Source organism: Argopecten irradians, chromosome 1 (genome assembly GCF_041381155.1).
Source record: "Argopecten irradians isolate NY chromosome 1, Ai_NY, whole genome shotgun sequence".
Taxonomy (NCBI): domain Eukaryota; kingdom Metazoa; phylum Mollusca; class Bivalvia; order Pectinida; family Pectinidae; genus Argopecten; species Argopecten irradians.
The window spans coordinates 1,235,642-1,255,332 of NC_091134.1; the positions used below are offsets into that span (position 1 = coordinate 1,235,642).

At 37.8% G+C, this 19,691-nt stretch overlaps 1 protein-coding gene across 2 annotated transcripts; it reads right to left on the reverse strand.

Moving 5' to 3' along the window:
* Window positions 1-79: 79 nt before the first annotated feature.
* On the reverse strand, window positions 80-6,218 carry LOC138314626 (DNA fragmentation factor subunit alpha-like). Of its 2 annotated transcripts, none has more exons than XM_069255067.1 (5): window positions 5,923-6,218; window positions 4,369-4,466; window positions 2,402-2,560; window positions 1,792-1,931; window positions 80-1,546 (listed from the first exon to the last, which is right to left on the reverse strand). In XM_069255067.1, exons 2-5 carry the CDS (start codon window positions 4,460-4,462, stop codon window positions 1,325-1,327), a joined length of 615 nt encoding a protein of 204 aa, XP_069111168.1. In that variant the 5' UTR covers window positions 4,463-4,466; window positions 5,923-6,218; the 3' UTR covers window positions 80-1,324. The 2 variants fall into 2 exon arrangements, with proteins under 2 accessions (XP_069111168.1, XP_069111161.1); XM_069255060.1 differs by lacking the exon at window positions 5,923-6,218 and adding an exon at window positions 5,861-5,901.
* Window positions 6,219-19,691: the final 13,473 nt, after the last annotated feature.

Here is a 19,691-nt window from a genome sequence, read left to right on the forward strand (position 1 = left end):
TCCCCCCATTTGAATTTGTCCGAAATGTTCAGCTAATAGTATATTATATAAAAGTATTCTACAGAAACACAATATATCCTTAATATTTTGTCTGGTGTTTTATTATAAGATATAAAAAGCACAGAATAGTTATGACTAAAAACAAACAACAACAAAAAAAGAAATTTACATAGGAAGTATAAAAATTACATGATGTTTGTCTGAACCTTTGATTTATTTATAACTTACACATTGAAAGTGTTTTCAATAGATCTATAATGTAAGGATTTCAGGCAAGACATTTTGAGATTCACATTTACATCTTCACTTTGTGACTGATTTGTATAGTGTTCTCTCAAGGTATATGGTTATTTAAAGGATTTCATTATCAAACCAGAGATTCCTGAATGATCTTGAGGATCTGATGCCCACCAATAGTGGATCTTGATCGGGAAAAATGAAAGATGGTCTTTTTACAGGCAAAACATGAGTTGTATAGGACAGTTAAAACATGTGTAGACATAAATGTAATATATAAAATCAATTAACTCCAATCTTTTACATCAGTGTACTGTTATCCCTAGATTTAATTACATGAAACAAACGATACAGCAACAAAAAGACAATATTTTAAGACAACAATCAAGGAATTGACATGTATAAACAGTTTCACTTACTATAGATACAATAACAGCATCAGAGGTTACAGTGATGTAAAATGTTTGGTTTTATTTGTATTGCTTTACATATCCTCACTAAACAAGTCATCAGGGCATTTATGATATCTTCTCTGTGTACATTGTTTTGTGTGTGGCGAGTGTTCATGTTTTGGGAGACTGCAGTATGGTTGTGTTGCGTTATGTTGTGTTCATGTTTTGGGAGACTGTGGTATGGTAGTGTTGCATCATGTTATGATAACAGGATTCCTGGCTACTAAGCTGAAAATAAGCAGTAATAAGTCAGGCAAAATTCAAAATTATGCCTGACTGGATTGTGTTGACATAGAATCTGTGAATTTAAAATATATACGAATTTAAAAATAACATGTAGTAGTAAACAAAGTAAATTCACTAAAATAAAATCATTAAAAAAACTTGAAGTGCTGTCAATGATAGATACATGTACACTGCTTATTGCTACAGTGTACAACTAATTACTAGTAAGTACGTGGGTGACCACTAATGCTGCCAATCAAAATATCCTTATATATAAACTTCTTACGGATAAACATATAACTGTTCAACAGCTTACAAGGAATGTGACTGTACTATACACACATATACACACATAGAAATTGCACTTTAAGTGAAGAAGGCACCACAGAGTTCTAGTTTGTTAAGACAGATCAAGTGTTGGCTGATTTTTGTCGTTTGGCTGAGGAGTCCTCGCCGATGATGAGATTACTATTCTGACGAGAAGTGTGGTATAAACGTAGTAAATCCATCGCCTCTGATGTCTGCATTCTCTCGTCTAGGTGGCGCTGACAGGCTTCTTGTACTGCCTCCGCAAAACTTTCTGTGTCATGGAGCAGACTGGCTAAAGCTGGGACGCTCAGGTCGACTACTCCCTGGTAAAAACAATACATTTAAAGACTAATGGAAAACTCAACTCCAGCCCTATATTTAGCTGATTGAAAAATTTGACTCCTATCAGAATTATTTCATTTTCCATACAGCAAAAAATACTTCTTTGCCTCATATTTTGAAAAGATTGATATATTACTTTAGAGTGCTTTTTGAGTCTGCTGGGAAAAACATCAAGTAAATCAAATAGTTTGCATGGTTTGATATTATAAGGAAAATCTATCCTCACTTGTAAATCGTCATTGGAGAAGGCGATCAGGCGAGTTATGTCCCTTTGAAGACCAGTGATCATCTCTCTTGTCCGTTCTGATATTTGTTGTCCGTCGCCAGTAGACATGAAATCTGGTTCATCCTGTCCAGAAGGACTCTCTGTAATCAAAATCATAAACACCTATAGCTGACAAAACCGAAACTGGACCTTACCTTAAATAATTCACAGCAAAATATACTTTCTATTTGTATTGGGTTTAGTTTATAATTCCCTTAGCATAGATGGATTATAAATTCTACAAATAATATTGTTATGCAAAGTTTTGATTTTAATGAGAAAGAAACATCAATGTTGTGCAAAGATTTGATTTTTATGAGAAAGAAAAATCTATTTACTTTTGCTTAATACACCATGTTGCAGATCTTCAAATTGAGTAATGATTTTTATACTCATCAATGCATCATCAAAATCATAACTGACAAAAGAACTAGGATCTGTATGTACATATGTAACTGCTAACAGAGTTAAGTACCCAGTTCTTGTATTAAAATCCTCATCAATAATTTGGTATTCATTTTGGTACAATTATACTTTGACTTTTTTTCATTTTTTTTTTATTACTAATCACCTTTGCCTTCCACTGCCCAGCGTTGGTCCCTCGTTAGGAGCATTAGAGTGGTGTTGTGTGGTAGAAACAGGAAATAGTCATCGTCATCTATCTCTGTACCGTCTTCCTCCAGTACCACGCGAACAGTTTCACCAGGTGAGATCCCCACCTTCTCCCTACCTGTACAGGGAAATATAATAAAGCTCTAAATCTGTGTAAAATTTATATCTATCTGTGTGCATTTAAACAAACGTTTACATTTAAATGTAGAAGTATAACTAACAATAAGCTGGAAATATCTACAAGAAATAAATACCCTCACCTCTATAGTAAATGTAAGTAACACTACATGTATATAATATACCTACAGCCCCTTCCTTGAAAATGGAGGGATCAATATAAACATAAATTATAAAATTGAATGAAAATTACAAAGCATAACAACTTAACCATCAAAATCCAACCATGGCAGCCTGGTAGCCAATGCTTGTTGACTGATCCGAAAAACCAAGCTAGGGTCCAAGGGGAACCTACATATTAAATTTGAGAAAGATCCCTTCAGCACTTTCTGAGAAATAGGGATAGCCAAGAATTGTTAACAAACCGGACGGATGGAAGGACGGACCACGGACAAAATAAACCGATTTGTTAGAGCTAGAGCCGCACCATCTGATGATGGTGGGCTAAAAAATCTATTTACTTTTGCTTAATACACCATGTTGCAGATCTTCAAAATTGAGTAATGATTTTTATACTCATCAATGCATAATCAAAATCATAACTGACAAATGAACTAGGATCTGCAAACTTCAGAGTTAAGTACCTAGTTCTTGTATTAAAATCGTCATCAATAATTTGTATTCATTTTGGTACAGTTATACTTTGACTTTTTTTTCATTTTTTTTTTTATTACTAATCACCTTTGCCTTCCACTGCCCAGCGTTGGTCCCTCGTTAGGAGCATTAAAGTGGTGTTGTGTGGTAGAAAACAGGAAATAGTCATCGTCATATCTATCTCTGTACCGTCTTCCTCCAGTACCACACGAACAGTTTCACCAGGTGAGATCCCCACCTTCTCCTACCTGAACAGGGAAATATAATAAAGCTCTAAATCTGTGTAAAATTTATATCTATCTGTGTGCATTTAAACAAACGTTTACATTTAAATGTAGAAGTATAATTTAACAATAAGCTGGAAAATATCTACAAGAAATAAATACCCTCACCTCTATAGTAAATGTAAGTAACACTATATGATATACCCACACCCCCTTCCTTGAAAATGGAGGGATCAATATAAAAATAAATTTATAAAATCGAAAAACCAAGCAAAAACTCTGGGAACAGGGAATCAAAATGATTTCATTATGGGTGTTGTGGGTCAATCATTGTTGACTAACTAACTCAATATAAGTTGAGCATGAGCACCTGTTCCTGGTCAAGGATTTGAAACCTGGTCTGGTCACTACATTTTCTCCTCTCCTTTTAACTAGGTATAGCTTGATATACATACACACATTACAAACAACTATTGAACTTTTGGTAACCTTGATGTGGAAAAAAACCCACAAAAAAAACCAACCTTGATGTGGATTTTTATATATTGCATAACCATGACATTGTTGTATATACTTGTATATTACTTGTCCCCAAAAAACATGTCCCGAGTTTGACGCTATATAAAAAAGGTTTTTGATAGACTGAGGAATTTGATCTATTTACCTATGAGAAAGGTAGTGATCTGCTCTGTACAACGATATATAAACAACTGGGAGAATATCGTCTTTGTTAATACTTTACATTGAAAGTCGAGGAGGAAAGTCATATTTCGCTAATTTTGCGATTTGTTCAGAAAATCAATAACTATTCAGTTAAAGAAAGGGCGCGAGGTGCGAGTACTTTTTGTATGTTCGTTATAGTCATGTTTTACTGTAACTCTGTACATATCGCTGAATGACAATAAACCTGTAGAGATCTTAGCTTATTTACCCTTCTGAACAAGCTCGTTAAGTGAAGAGGCAATGACTCCCTTCTTTACACTTCTGTCTGAACTCCAAATTCTAAATGGTCTGGCGGCACTCATGATTCTGTAGATCAATAAAATAATGTAGATCAATAAAAATGACATTCGTCTAATTAAAAAATGACAAAATCGTATACATACTATGTCATATCCTTAAATTTTGTGTATGTACATATGTACAGTATAACTTGTCAAACTAGGCCTTGTCTTAGCCAGATTCCTGTCTTTTCAGTTAGTGCATTTTCCATCATATATATCCATAGTATTTAAAACCTGGATTATAAAGAAACCTGGTTATACGCGCAAAATACTGGAATGCTGGTCCCTTATCCTCCATATTCCAGGGGTTCCGATCACTTGCAATCTCTACACCCCTGGACTATATCATAGTAAAATTGAAGGCAGCTCAGCGGAAAACATTTGACCAATCAAGACTACAGAGAGAGCGACGTCTAACATCAAAGCCACACAGTCCACCACAGTGTACCGTTATACGGCTCTTTTGATGTACTTCAAATGACTTATTTACCTGTATTGTTCTGTTGCCTCCAGTTTTACTATGAGATAGTCCAGGGGTGAAGAGATCGCAAGTGTTCGGAACCCCTGAAGTATTGAGGATGGTTGATCCCCATGACAACCGGTTTAGACAAGTTCCACTGTACATGTACAATGTATATTCATTATAAATATGAAGTTTGTCCAGCTTATACGTTACAGTAGCTATTATGTATACATAAGTACAGTCTATGCTGGACTAGTACAATATACATCCAATAATGTGCTGTATACATCGTATACAGCACTGCATTGTAAAAAAAAATATTTTCATGTCATATACATCTGTACGCGGGATTGGACTGGGTCATCATCGGTGACCAGGGTAGCTCAGTCGGTAGAAGCAACTCGGCTAGTATTCTGAGGGTCCCGGGTTCGAATCCCGGTCTGGCCGCTACATTTTCTCCTCTCTGTTTACAGAATTGGCCGGCCCAACTAAATAACAACCACGGTGGTGGTGTTTGTGGAAGGGTCTTGTGTGTAAATCGAGGGCGAAGACTTCGAAAAGGAGGGAGGAGTGAGCGGGAATGGAACCTGGGTTCGATCATCGGTGACCAGGTAGCTCAGTCGTAGAGCATCTCGGCTAGTATTCTGAGGGTCTGTCCCCAGGGTTCATGAATCCCGGTCTGGCCGACTACATTTTCTCTCTCTACTGTTACACATCTGTATGTTTAATACATGATATCAATGTATGGCAACGTAACAATCAATCTATCCTACATGTAGTAGCATTTATATAACCAAACACTGTAAACGAGAAACAAACTACATGTACAAACACTGACAAAGAGAAAGTAGAACCAGAGACATGTAGTGATGATCATATATGACCATACTGCATGTGTATCGAAAGTCTATCGAAATACGTTACGATACAGAACAAACAAGTAAACATGTCATTACATAAAGCGCTGCATATACTGTATGTCGTGCTGACAATGCCATGGAACGTAATAACAACTTACCTTGCTCAACTCAAATGGTGTCGCTTATAGCATTGACAATCGATGACTTCCGTTTAGGGCACCTGACCGATTTTCTCAAAATTAAGCGAGAAAAAAATGTGATAGAATCTACTTAGGAAACATAAAACATGACCAATAAAACAGGTCTAACTTTATAATAAGACAATACAAGTGACAATCGACTGACTGAAGGTAAAGTGGTAAAATTACGCAGAACAAAAACGCGGTGGAAATCGGCCAGGCAGCAGAAAATCAGTCGGTCTGGAATACAAAGGGCACGAGCGACATGGCCGTTTTCGTTTATTCGGAACAACCGGTTCGACCATTGGTCAAAGTTATTATTTCAAGTATAAAACCTTACGAACCTGGAATTTTCTTATACTGGCCTGTGAGGGCTTCGTCAAGGCTCGTCTGAAAACAACATAAAATCACCAGGTCCGTCTTTAATTAATAAACGAACAACTAGGTCCAACCAGTCAAACCGCATAATCGAAAACGGCCCTGTATCGATTTTTATAAAGTCACGGGGCCCGTTTTCGTATATGCGGTTTGACTGGTTTGAGCTACGTACATGTAGTTGTTCGTTTATGAATTGAAGACGGATCTGGTGATTTTTTTTGATTTTTTTTTTCATATGAGCTTTGACAAAGCCCTTACATGCCCGTATCAAAGCCTGCAGGATTTATACTCGAAATAATGACATTAAGAAACGGTCGAACCGGTTAATTGTTCCGAAAAAACGAAAACGGCCAAGTGTTAACCCTGACGACAGGAGTTTGACGTTATGTCAATATATATAGTATATTATACATATATAAAAAGTACCCCTATATACATGTACTAGTGAAACTACTTTGCCCTGATGGACCTGCGGTTTTTGATACAGCTAGGCCTGTGAGGGCTTTGTCAAGGCCCGTCTGAAGACAATATAAAATCACCGTCTTTAATTCATAAACGAACAACAAGGTCCAACCAGTCAAATCGCATAATCGAAAACGGCCCAAGGGAATCTTTGGACGACATTTTTTCCTTACAGTGGGTCGAACGAGAACATGTTCTGGCGGAATTCTCGCCCAAACAGCGAGAACAAAATTAAATCTAAGAACAAATATGACGATGGCCGAAGTAGGGAACATGGAAACATTTGCAATTTTTCAATTTATACATTGTAGATGATTTTTTAAGATGAAACCGTATTAGAGATAACTTTTATCAAGGGTTTATAAGTGAGACTCATATACGCCCTTGCTTTTATATAACAATCATGAAAAACCCACAACTTTTTATATTGAACGTTAATTGTTTAAAAATTATTCAGGTTGAATAAAATAAAATTCAATTATTAAAATCAGAGATAAAAAAAGGAAATTAAGTTATCTATGTTTCTGTTAAAATGCAATATGACCAGTCAATATTCCCTAATACATAAGTGACACTCGTACCAGCATTTCTCGCGTGTTTAGTGTGTACGGTAACGTTACATCGATATATTTAAAATTGCCACTGTTTATGTATCAATAAACTAAGTTGGGACAGATCTGTTTATTTCCCAATAACTTGAGTACAGAACGGGACCCGATTCACTGGTTATGAATACAATTTGTACATGTGTATGTAAACATTGGCGGACTTCTTTTGACATTACACAAAATTATGTGTCAATGTTTACAAATAATACATGCAAGAAACAATCGGAGACATACAATTAAAGAGCATTATTTTTAAATGTGTTTTTGGTATCTGACCTGAATAAAATAACTGAAATTTATATGAACTATTTTTGTGATGTCATGGAGAAAAGGGCGTGATTAAACTGAAGTCAACGGCGCGCTTTTTCTGAATGGCTTTTGTGCATGGATAAACATGACGATAGTATAATTTTGACGGCAAATAACAAACGGTGAATGATTGTATCTGTCGTTTTGATTTCATTGTTCAAAGAAAATATTGTAAATATAAGGATTAACCTATTACTTTGCTTAGTTTATGAAATGATAAACCCAATGGAGCAGTAGGTAAATTGCGTAAACGCGAAATGAAGAGATCATTGGAAATTCGTCAAATATCGATTTCCGCAATATTTTACGACCTGTTTTTACTTAAAATAATATAAATTCACAATTACGTCAGTATTTTTAATCTTATAATCACATTTTACGGCCACAAATAAGAAAGTCAAATTGAAGCGAAATGATAACATATACTTTGCCGCAATGTTTGTTCTTCTTGCTCCTGCTTTGGAGTTGGTGTGAGATTTTGTTCCGAGAAAAATGTTCCCGTTTTATGTGTTTTGCATTTGGGCGAAAATATCACCAGAGAACATTGTTCTTTTATTAAGAAAATGTCGCCCAGGGACGCCCCAGGGGTTCAGATCACTTACGACCTCTTCACCCCTGGGTCGTCCTTTGGCGACATGTTTTTGATACAAGAACACTATTCTCCGGGGATAATTTCGCCCAAACGCAATGAACATGAAACGAGACGATTTTTCTCGGAACAAAATCTCACACCACCTCCGAAGCAGGAACATGAAGAACAAACAAGAACAAAAATGGCGCCAACTTAAATAATGGTTAGCCTTTCGCTTCGATTTGACTTTCTTTTCTGTGGCTGTGAAGTGCGATTATAAGATTAAAAATACTGAGATAAATGTAAATTTATATATTCTTTAAGTACTAACAGGTCGTAAAATGCTGTGAAGTTTGTTAATTGACGAATATCCAATGACTTCTTTATATTGACGTAACATTACCGAACACGTACGTCACTTGTTTCGAAATTCGAGAAACTTTGGTTGGCAAGGGTGTCACTTGTGTATTAGCAGAGACATAGATAATTTATGTATTGACTGATCAGATTACATTTAGTAAGTGAAATATATTTTATTGAATCTGAAATATTATTTAAACAATTAACGTTCAATATTAAAAGGCGTGGGTTTTTTCGGGATTGTTATACATATGTATACACAAATGCTGTCTCCGATTCGGTTTCGTCTTCAATGTTAAGAAGATCATCTATAAATTGATAAATTGCTAATGTTTCCAAGTTCCATACTCCAGCCACCGCCATATTTGTTCTTGAGATATGTTCACGTTGTTTGGGCGAGAATTCATGAGAACATGTTCTCGCTCTACCTTCGGATCGGAAAAAAAAGTTGTCGCCTAAAGATATCCCAGACTATATCATAGTAAAACTGGAGACAACAGAACAGAACAGGTTATTCAGTCCTTTTTAATTGAAGCACACAAACAGAGCTGTATAACGATAGAACAGTGGTTGACTGTGCAGCTTTTAAGTTAGTCGTCACTCTCTCTGTAGTCTTCAAAGGGAATTTGTGTTGGCCTGTGTTTGGTTCAGATTTTATTCCTCTGGGCTGTATTCAGTTTTAATACGAGACAGTCCAGGGGTGAAGAGATCGTAAGTGATCAGAACCCCTAGAGTATCGAGGATGCAGTTGACTGGGAGAAGGAATTGTGTAAGTCAATTTGAATACAGAAAACCAAGGATTTATTTCATCTACAGTTTCTGTACGTCCTTGATCAAACAAATGTGAAATTAATATTTACAAAAAATGTATTCTTGAAAAGACTTCTAACGGTTGTTTGGTGTTTTTTTTATATTATTAAATTAACGTCCTGTTTACAGTCAGAGTTATCTATTAGGGCGGCCTCCCGTTTGTGCAGTGTGTAAAAGTTTGTGGTGTGTGTGTTGGGAGACTGCGGTATATTCGCGCGTGTTGCGTCTTCTTGTAGAGGAGGTCTTGCCCTGTATATTGTGTTATTCTGCTAGAGCATGCCGTCAAGACACCAAACAAGCACACCCTATCCGGTCATATTATACTGAATACGGACAAACCAGTCTTCCCGCTTCCTTTATGCTACATGTAAATGCAGAAGCAGATGCAGAAACTCTAGAACATGTCTCGACTAGAAAACAGAACCCATAACTTTCCTCACAGAGGCGGTGTCAAAAGAGACGTTAGGAAGAAGAGAAAGATAAAATCCGGAATTTAGTCGCCTTTTACGATCGTGCAATAGCAACGCCCTGCCTGTGGACCAACTTCAGGCGACTTTTATCGGTTTAGTGTATCACTAAAGCTAGCCCGAGATACTCTGGCCCTGACACCAGACTTAGACATTATGACAGATAGATGTCTGGTTTAGGGCCAGAGCGCAGTAGTACTCGAAAACCTGGAATAAGCCGACACCGTTTGGTATCGGGCCAGGTACTCTCCGATTCAGACTACTTACAAAATATTACCACCGAGAATCGCCACTTACCTTGGTCTTTTCAACAAATGAATAATTTATCTACTCATAGCCATCCATTTCATCACGCATGCACGTTCTATTGTGTCAACACAGTAGTTTCTTTTCCGCAACTTTAAATTTCCCTTGTCGTCGTCGCCATTTTCTCGTAGTATGCAAATCATCTTTAATCTCGTCTGAATCTGAGAGTACCTGGCCCGATACCAAACGGTGTCGGCTTATTCCACGTTTTCGAGTACTACTGCGCTCTGGCCCTAAACAAGACATCTATCTGTCATAATGTCTAAGTCTGGTGTCAGGGCCAGAGTATTTCGGGCTACACTAAAGCATGTCACCGAAGTCGAAGACGCTATGCCCAACCGGCCACATTATAATGACAACGGGCAAACCAGTTGCCCCAATCCCTTAATTTAAGCTATACGCTATGCATGAGCAGAAACAACAGTTTTATTTATAAACTTAATTACTATGACGTGTCTCGTCCAGGGAACAGAACCCAGAGCCTACTTCATAGCCTGTCTGAGCGAGCACTCTCACATTTGACATTAATTTGAGCGTTCGCCCCTGTGAGGTAGACCCTGGTTTCTTGTCAACTGGCTGAGACACACCAAAGTCTATAAAAGTGGTAGTTTCTACTCCTGTTTAGTGCTCAGCATATGAGTGGGAGGACTGCTTCGGGAAATTACTCCGGAAGAAATTAATAAACTCTTAGGCGATTTGAATACTACCAAATTCTCCGAGCTGGAGCAAATTCACCCGATGATACTTTTTGCATTTTTAAAAAGTCACTGGGTGGGATGTGGTGCTTTCAGTTTGGAGACATGCTTAAGTGATATAGCACTTCAAAAAAGGTCAAGAGTTCCACTTTAAAAGAAAACACAACACCAATATACCGCAGTTTCCAAGAACGCACACCTCGAACTTCACTCACGCAACCCATCAACAGAACGACAATAGTGAAGCGGTGTCAAGGGAGACGCTAGAAAGAGGAGAAAAGATTAAATCCTAAATTTAGTCGCCTTTTACGATCAAGTAAAAGCGTAAGAAAGTACAATTCTAATGCCCTACCTGCTGCAGGACAAATAAAAAAAGTTACTTCAGACAGGAACAGTATCAAGTCAATGGGAAATTACTATGATCACAGCCTTTTATTTCAAAAATGGACAGAAGACTAGCTTCAAATTATAGGTCCGTGAGTTTAGCCAATATACTACATGTATGTAAAGTAATTGGGGTGACCACCCGCACAAGATTTAGAGACAATATGAATGAATTGGTGATAAAGAATTCGACTTCTACTATTTTGTTTGTTTGATTGATTAACGTCCTATTAACAGCCAAGGGGTTTTGTCCCCTGGCTAAGAGACACCTCAAAGTCTATAAACTTTGTAGTTTCTGCTCCTGCTTAGCGCTCAGCATACCGGGAGTGGGACGACTTGTTCGCCCGTTGTCAGTATAATGTGACCGGGTTGGGTTGTGTTGCTTGGTGTCTTCGGCGGCATGCTTCAGTGATATAGCACTATATTTACAGTTTGCACGGAAATGGACTCAATAACCATGCTTTCTAGTACAATCATTATCAGTGTATAATGTTAGCACAACACGCGCGGCGGTTCTATTGTTACGGGAATAGTCGATGGCGTGGCAACGTGGGGTCATGACCCCACTTTTGGCGGGAACATACGAATGACTCGATTCCAATCAGCTGTTCAATCGAATTCGTTGACAATGACGGGAGAGAAAAAGATGTGGGTAATTTAATAAAAAAAATATGCAACTATCGCTGAAATAAATAATATTAATTTACTTGGAAAAACTGTAGATATAAGGAATAGCTGTTAAAATAAACATCTATTCCTTAAATAAAAATGACAAGAGCTCCAACATACACGAAGACACAACGCGAATATGCTGCAGTCTGCCAATAAACACATCCGCACTTAATACACGCATCACAGCGCATCCTGGCTGTTAATTGGACGTTAATTTAATCATATTCTGTGTTTGATTTAACGTCCTGTTAACAACCAAAGTCATGTAAGGACGGCCTCCCTTGTGTGCAGAGTGTAGCGGTAAATTCGTGGATAGCAACATATTCATCCTAGTACATGTAATTCAAAAATATAATTTGTTGTTATTTATTTCGCCTTCCCCCTAATCAGCTTCGTCCAAACAATCGACAAACAATTTCCGTTCACTCTGTATTAACATTGGAACAAAATTGATTAGTAATAGCAAATGGTACGAGTTTTGTCACAAAATATTGGTCATTTCATTTCGTAATGTGTCTGTGATCTCTAATTACTTATCGTATTGATCTTAAGACATCTCGGAGGAAATAGGTTAGCGCAGACGTCAGACATGGAGCTAAACATGAAATAACCTTTTGTAATGTGTGTTTAACGACTGCTCACCTTTTAACAGCTATGCTGTCCCGACATATTCAACCCTTAATATGTTTTCATCAAAAGCAATCAATAATAAATTTCACATCGATCTTCTTAAATACTACATATATTGCGTTAATGGTTTGTTTCCAGTGTGACCGTATATATTTATGGATTCTTATTCCCGGATACATCTTGAATGATGCCCCGGATGCTGCTATCAGTGTTATTAAGAAAAACCTGGTATGAATATCAGGCCCACAAGACGGTAGGTTCCACAGCATATAGATTGAGCGGCGGTAATATATAACCTAGTTAAGCTGTGGTACCTTTGGAAGATTTAATGCCAATTCAGAATACCTTTGCTGTCCAACAGCGTTCTACTTAATTAAGGTAAAACTCATAAAGTTACCAGATGAAAGATAACAATGAATCGCTACTGCCGTATCGCGAAAAAAATCAGTGTTACACAACTGTAAGTGTAACAGTACTTAAATCATTCAAATAGTTTCCACAGAAAAAACAAGGCGAACTTGTTGTCATGGGTACCCGGACATTTTATGATCTATCTGGCTTGAGAGAAGTGCTAAACACGTGAGGTTACCACGGAATTCCAACCAATGATCCATTATTGTGATTTTCTATTTATAGATCAAGGGTTGGTTGTTATTACTAGAGGACGTGTTGGTTAGATGTTTATTAGCCAAGATGTGGCTGCGAGCTATTAATTAAACTGGTGCTTTGTCGCGAACTCTATTTATGGCTTTTTTAAAAAATAAAACTATGACATTTAAAACCCATAGCCTATTGTAATCATTTTTCAGGACTTTGATTATCACCATCTGGTGTTTTGCCTCATGTTTTCATATAGATGAGACATTGAACAAAAGTATCTCAATGTGCTGATTTAATCTGGACTTCATTTCGAGCATCTGTCAAGTTGTCAGGAGTATCTTTTTTACTTCGAGCCTGCCACTTTGACACTAACAGAACCTATCCAAGGAATATCTGATTTTTTACCAAAATATTTAGTAATACTTTCAACAATATGAATTGATATTTTTTAAAAATATGCAAATGCAAAACTTTAAGTGCCAAGATTAACCAATAGGTACTTTTAAAGTTTTCGAGCACCGATCGTCCACATAATTATTTTATTTATTGGTTTATTGGGCTTCAGGTCCTATTAACATCTAAGGCCATTAAGAATGTACTCCCCGGTATCTTATATAATTAGTGTGCGGTGAGAACGCGGTTGTGTCTCATGTTAGCTGTGGTAACCTCCTCCCATTTATAGTGCTATCTCACTGCAGCATACTGTCAAAGACACTAAACAACACACCCCAGCCGGTCACATTATTCCCTTTTTCTTTCATACCTACGGGTGTGATACTGGCTGGTCTAGGGCAATACACTCATGCCGCCTGAGGCTGTATTGCATGGCTACCCATGCAATTAAGCCTCATGACGTCACGGCGTCAACAAAATTTCTATTTCCTTGGTAAAATTTTAACTTTTTTTTTTCACAAACTTGACTGGTTTTACTATTAAAGGATGCAAACAACGGAATTTTTATTGAAAATATCACGTAATTTTTCATGTATGAAAAATTGACTTTCAGCTGTGGATTTCTTCGAATTTATTTCAAAATGGCGGAATATTATAGTTGTAAAATTGCAATAAAACGTCGAGGTATGAAAGAAAAATACTCTTTCATAAGTGGATATGAAGGATAGGGATATTCTACCCTCGGGGTCACAAAATGTTGCAAAATTCTCGGCAAGCCTCGGGTTTTACTACATTTTGTGACCCTCGGGTAGAATATCCCTATCCTTCATATCCACATATGAAAGAGTCTTATAATATTAGACATTGAGGAGGAGTAGAGAGTACGATTTTGTCTCAGCCTGATGACAAACCTAAGGCCTTCTTCACTGTCTCATAATGTGATCTCAGAGCTGTTGTTGGTGAGACCTATTAAGTATTACTATTATATTTTTAGATAATCCCGTAAAGTATGATGTATTCTCTGTCATAACGTAGTCATATGTGTGTCATTTGTACGTCATTATGTTCAGTTATAAATGTTTATTCAAACGGGATGTTATTAGGGGTCAAAATGAGGATGCTTTGAGGGGTCAAGCAGGGGATTTTATGAGGGGTCAAACATGGTATGTTATGACTGGTCAAAGAGGGAATGTTATTAGGGGTCCAACAGGGGAATGTTATAAGGGGATGTTCTGAAAATAAGTATGAATTCCTCACATAATTAGTCCTTGTACAATTTGTAGTCCATTACATAAGTAAACATATAACAAAAACGAACTATTTTGTGTCCACGAAAGAGTACATATCCTGTGTCTATGAATGGAAGGTAAAGCGTTTCTGAATCCATCTCTAATCACCCGAGAGGCGACAGAACCAATCTAATACCGCCACTAGTCTTTCCGTACCAAACGTTAAGTGCCAAGATTAACCAATATCGAAGGTATGACTAGATGTCATTAATGAATGTTATCGACTGTAGAAAACAGACCATGACCCTCTAATTTGTAATTAGGGAAAGTCACGTTTGATAATGAGGCCGATTATCGGTGATCGTGTTAACGTGCTGATTTCCTTTAGAAGTCGCTGGAGCATACAAAGTAAACACCATCTCTAGAAACTGAATTCACATTAGATATCAGATAATCAACTTGATAGATTTTGGTTTATTTGTGTCATTAATTAACGTCCTATTAACAGCCAGGTCAAGTCTCAGGCCTCCGAAGTGTACAATGTGTAGAGGAAACTAACCCAGAGCCTACCTCACTGGGGCGAGCGCGCAACAGAAGGCCAAAATTGAGGCGGTGTCAAGGGAGGCGTTAGGAAGAACAGAGTTATTTAGGAAGGAGAGAAAAGATAAGATCCTAAATTTAGTCGCCTTTTACGATCATGCAATAATGGCAGCATGTAAACTTTTTACGCCTTACTTTCAGGGCCTGCGTTGGCTAATCGGTGACCTATCGCTTTCTTTTGGTGACCTGGTCTGGTGCTAAGGTTACAATTGCTGCGAGTTCCACGTATAAATTTGTCCAGTTCAATCCAGGGGTCCGTATCAGATACTCCCTGCACCTCTCTCTCGTCGGTGGCATGCTTCTGTGTCTGTAAATTAGTAAGGGTAAAAGTTCCCATTATTACAAAGAGACAGAATTTCAATATAACACTGTTTCTCAATACATTGACAATCGCAAACACGAGATCTTAATGAATGGTCGGAAAGAACATCCAACTACTGTCCTGTAGGTAGAGCGTTAGAATATTCTAATTGCTCCCCCTCCCAAAATTACGCAGAAAACGTGACTAAATTTGGGATCTTATGTTTTTCTTTCTAACGTCTCCCTTGACACCACCTCATTTTAGTTAGTCCCCTGTCGGTGTAAGCCCGCCTCCCATATATGCAGTGTGTAGCGTGTGTGAATTGCGAGTTGCGTGTTATGAGAGACCGTGGTATGTTCGTATTGTGTCTTCTTGTATAGTGGAATTGTTGCCTTTTTATAGTGCTATATCACTGAAGCATGCCGCTGAAGACAACAAGCAACACGCCCCACTCGGTCAAATTATACTGACAACGGGCGAACCAGTCGTCCCACTCCCTGTTTGCTGAGCGCTAAGCAGGAGCAGAAACTACCACTATTATAGACTTTGGTGTGTCTCGGCCTGGGGACAGAACCCAGAGCCTTCCTCACAGGGGCGAACTCTAAACTCAAAGGCCAAAAAGTGAGGCGGTGCCAAGGGAGGCATTAGGAAACATAAAGTCAGTTAGGAAGAAGAGAAAAGAAAATATCCTAAATTTAGCTAAATTTAGTCGCCTTTTACGATCATGCAATAGGGGCAGCAGGTACAATTCTAACGCCCTACCTCAGGGCTCGGTGAAACCGGAGAGGACTATAGGGCCAGTCTGTCTGTTCGGATTTGGTTTCCAGATGATATTTTGAGAACGAATTGATGGATTTTGATCAAACTTCATACAACGGTAGCATATGGAGAAATAGAGCTTAAAATTAATTTGGGGTCAAAAGACCAACTACAAAGGCCAGTGTTACTAAAATTTTATAGTTTTTTTTTTTGTTTCCAAACAATAACTAGAGAAAAAATCAACGGAGTTTGATCAAACTTCATACAGGCCCTGCAGGTAGAGCGTTAGAATTGTACCTGCTGCCCCTATTGCATGATCGTAAAAGGCGACTAAATTTAGGATCTTATCTTTTCTCTTCTTCCTAACTGACTTTTTCTTTCCTAATGTCTCCCTTGGCACCGCCTCACTTTTGGCCTTGAGTTGAGCGTTCGCCCCTGTGAGGAAGGCTCTGGGTTCTGTCCCCTGGCCGAGACACACCAAAGTCTATAAAAGTGGTAGTTTCTGCTCCTGCTTAGCGTTCAGCATACAGGGAGTGGGACGACTGGTTCGCCCGTTGTCAGTATAATGTGACCGGGTGAGGTGTGTTGCTTGGTGTCTTCGGCGGCATGCTCCAGTGATATAGCACTATAAAAAGGGCAACAGTTCCACTATACAAGATGACACAACACGAACATACCGCAGTCTCCCAGTACACTCACCTCGCACAACATACACGCAACACACCGCATACATGGGAGGCCGTCCTTACATGACCATAGCTGTTAATAGGACGTTAATAAATCAAACAAACAAATCAAACTTCATACAACGGTAGCAAATGGGAAAATAGAGCTTGAAACTGAATTTGGGCTCAAATGATCAACTACAAAGGTCACTGTTTCTAAAAACAGATTGTTTAAAAAAAATGTTTCCAGACGATGGGAAAATAGAGCTTAAGATTGAATTTGGGGTCAAAAGATTAACTACAAAGGCCACTATTACTTAAAATATATTGTTTAAAAAAATTGTTTCCGGACAAAAACTTGAGAAAACATCAACGGGGTTTAACAAAATCACACAATAGTAGCATATTAGAAAATAGAGCTTAGATTGAATTTGAAATAAAAATGTCACTGTTACTAAAAATAGATAGTTTCACAAATTTCAGTTCCCGGAAGATAACTAAAGAACATCTAAACGGAATTTGGTCAAACTTCATACTATGGTAACATAGCTTGGGATTGGATTTGGGGTCAAAAGTTCAACTTCAATGGTCTCTGCTACTAAAAATAGAATATCTAACAAGTTTTCGAACTATAACTTGAGAACATACCAACGGAATTTGTTCAAACTTCATACAATGATAGCATAACCAAGTAATAATAACTTGCCATAGATTAGAAAATGTAATTAACGACAGGGGACGTGTGTTGCTTGTAATACTTACTGTAAGCTTGTTGGTCAAGAGTTAAGTGCACACTCCAGTTAAGAAAGCCATGGATACTGTCCTCTATTCGCGACACACCATGAAATTACTTGGTACTCAGCATAAAGGAAGTGAGGCGCATGGTTTTTCCATTCCCGTTGTCAGTACGATATATATCTAAAAGAGGAACAAAGCTGGATTCAGTTCATAAAATGACCACAGGTTGCTATCTTTTTCAGTTCATCAAAATAATTCAGAATGCTATTTTCTGATATGGTTTTCGGTCGCCTTACTCTGGCCGCCTAACTTTTGACCTTCAGTTGAGCGCTCGCCTCGTGAGGTAAACTCTGGGTTCTGTCCCCTGGCCCAGACACACAAAAGTCTGTAAAAGTGGTAGTTTCTGCTCCTGCTTTGCGCTCAGCATACAGGGAGTGGGACGACTTGTTCGCCCGTTGTCAATATAATGTGCCCGGATGGGTTGTATTGCTTGGTGTCTTCGGCAGCATGCTTCAGTTATATAGCACTATGAATAGGGCAAGAGGTCCACTATACAAGAAGACATAAATATACCGCAGTCTCCCAAAACACGCACCAGGCACTTCATACACGCAATACATCGCATACATTGGAAGCCCCTTAGTGATATCAAGTAGGACGTTAATTTCGTCAAAAAGGAGGTTACAGGTTGATAGTTTTCAAATGCGATTTATTTTCCTTATTAAAGAACATTTAATCTATGAAGATAAACAAAACGCTTGCAATTATTTGTGTGTAGAATTATTGCGACAATAATTTCGTATTTTGCAAAACATTGAAACATATCTTTTTAATGGCATAATTCATTATTCATGCTTTTATTTCCCATGTTGTTCACCTTGTGATCGCTGTGATAAAAATCAATTTTATCCTCAAAAGATTAGTCTTTGTAATGTTATTTATAAACTAAGTATTAATTTCATCCGTGATCGTGGGAACATTTTAAAAGTTAGTCGTGGTAAAATGTAGATCCCTTTTCTCATATTCTACATAGGAATAAAGATATTACTTCAAAACAAAATGAATAAATAAATTCAGGTGAGGTTTAATTGACATTGCATTAATGCTGTCCTAACGAAGCGATACTTTCCATTTAGGCTACCCGTTAGCTATTATCCGATAATAAAGTCATGTATCTTCGTACCTTGACAAACAACCGTGGATAAATAGAGTCGATCGCCTTTGTAGGACGCCTCGATATCCGTCAGATATCTTTGATTCCGCAGCCGATGGCATGATACTGGTCCATGTATATATATATATAATCAACGAAAGTAGTTTGTCATACTAAATTGGTTTTTGCGGCGGATTTGAGTTAGGGATTAACCTATGGCTCTGTACGCCAGTCATATCTGTGTCGTACATCGACTTGACGACATGTGGTTCACGTCAGCTACATCGCTTATGATTTTTCCAAATATTAGTTAAAAGGATAACAGTGTTAGAAAAATATAATCGCCGAGAAATACCTAGTGAACTGGTTCTGGGTTTCTGTAAGTCCTCTTGGTTTCAACGATCAATCGGATGTAAACAAGACAAAAAACGTATCTTATTATACAAATGAAATCCCCAAGGAGATTTCATGAACATGAATATGTGTTTACACCAAGAGGTTTCTGTAATAACAAGCTAGTATAAAGTGGGACACCGAAAGCGACAGTTATCTGGGAAAATTAACATCTAAACATATATGGATTATCCAAACCGCGTTTCAGTTTATATATATGGAGTTTCATTGGTCATAATTTACTTCTAAGTGAAACGATTTCATC

Excerpts from the sequence above, each read along its gene's own strand:
- LOC138314626 (XM_069255060.1), bottom strand. Across the intron at positions 2,561-4,368 it reads TAACGAGCTTGTTCAGAAGG|GTAGGGAGAAGGTGGGGATC; the intron begins GTAAATAAGCTA and ends TTCCCTGTACAG. Across the intron at positions 1,547-1,791 it reads TCTCCAATGACGATTTACAA|GGAGTAGTCGACCTGAGCGT; the intron begins GTGAGGATAGAT and ends TGTTTTTACCAG.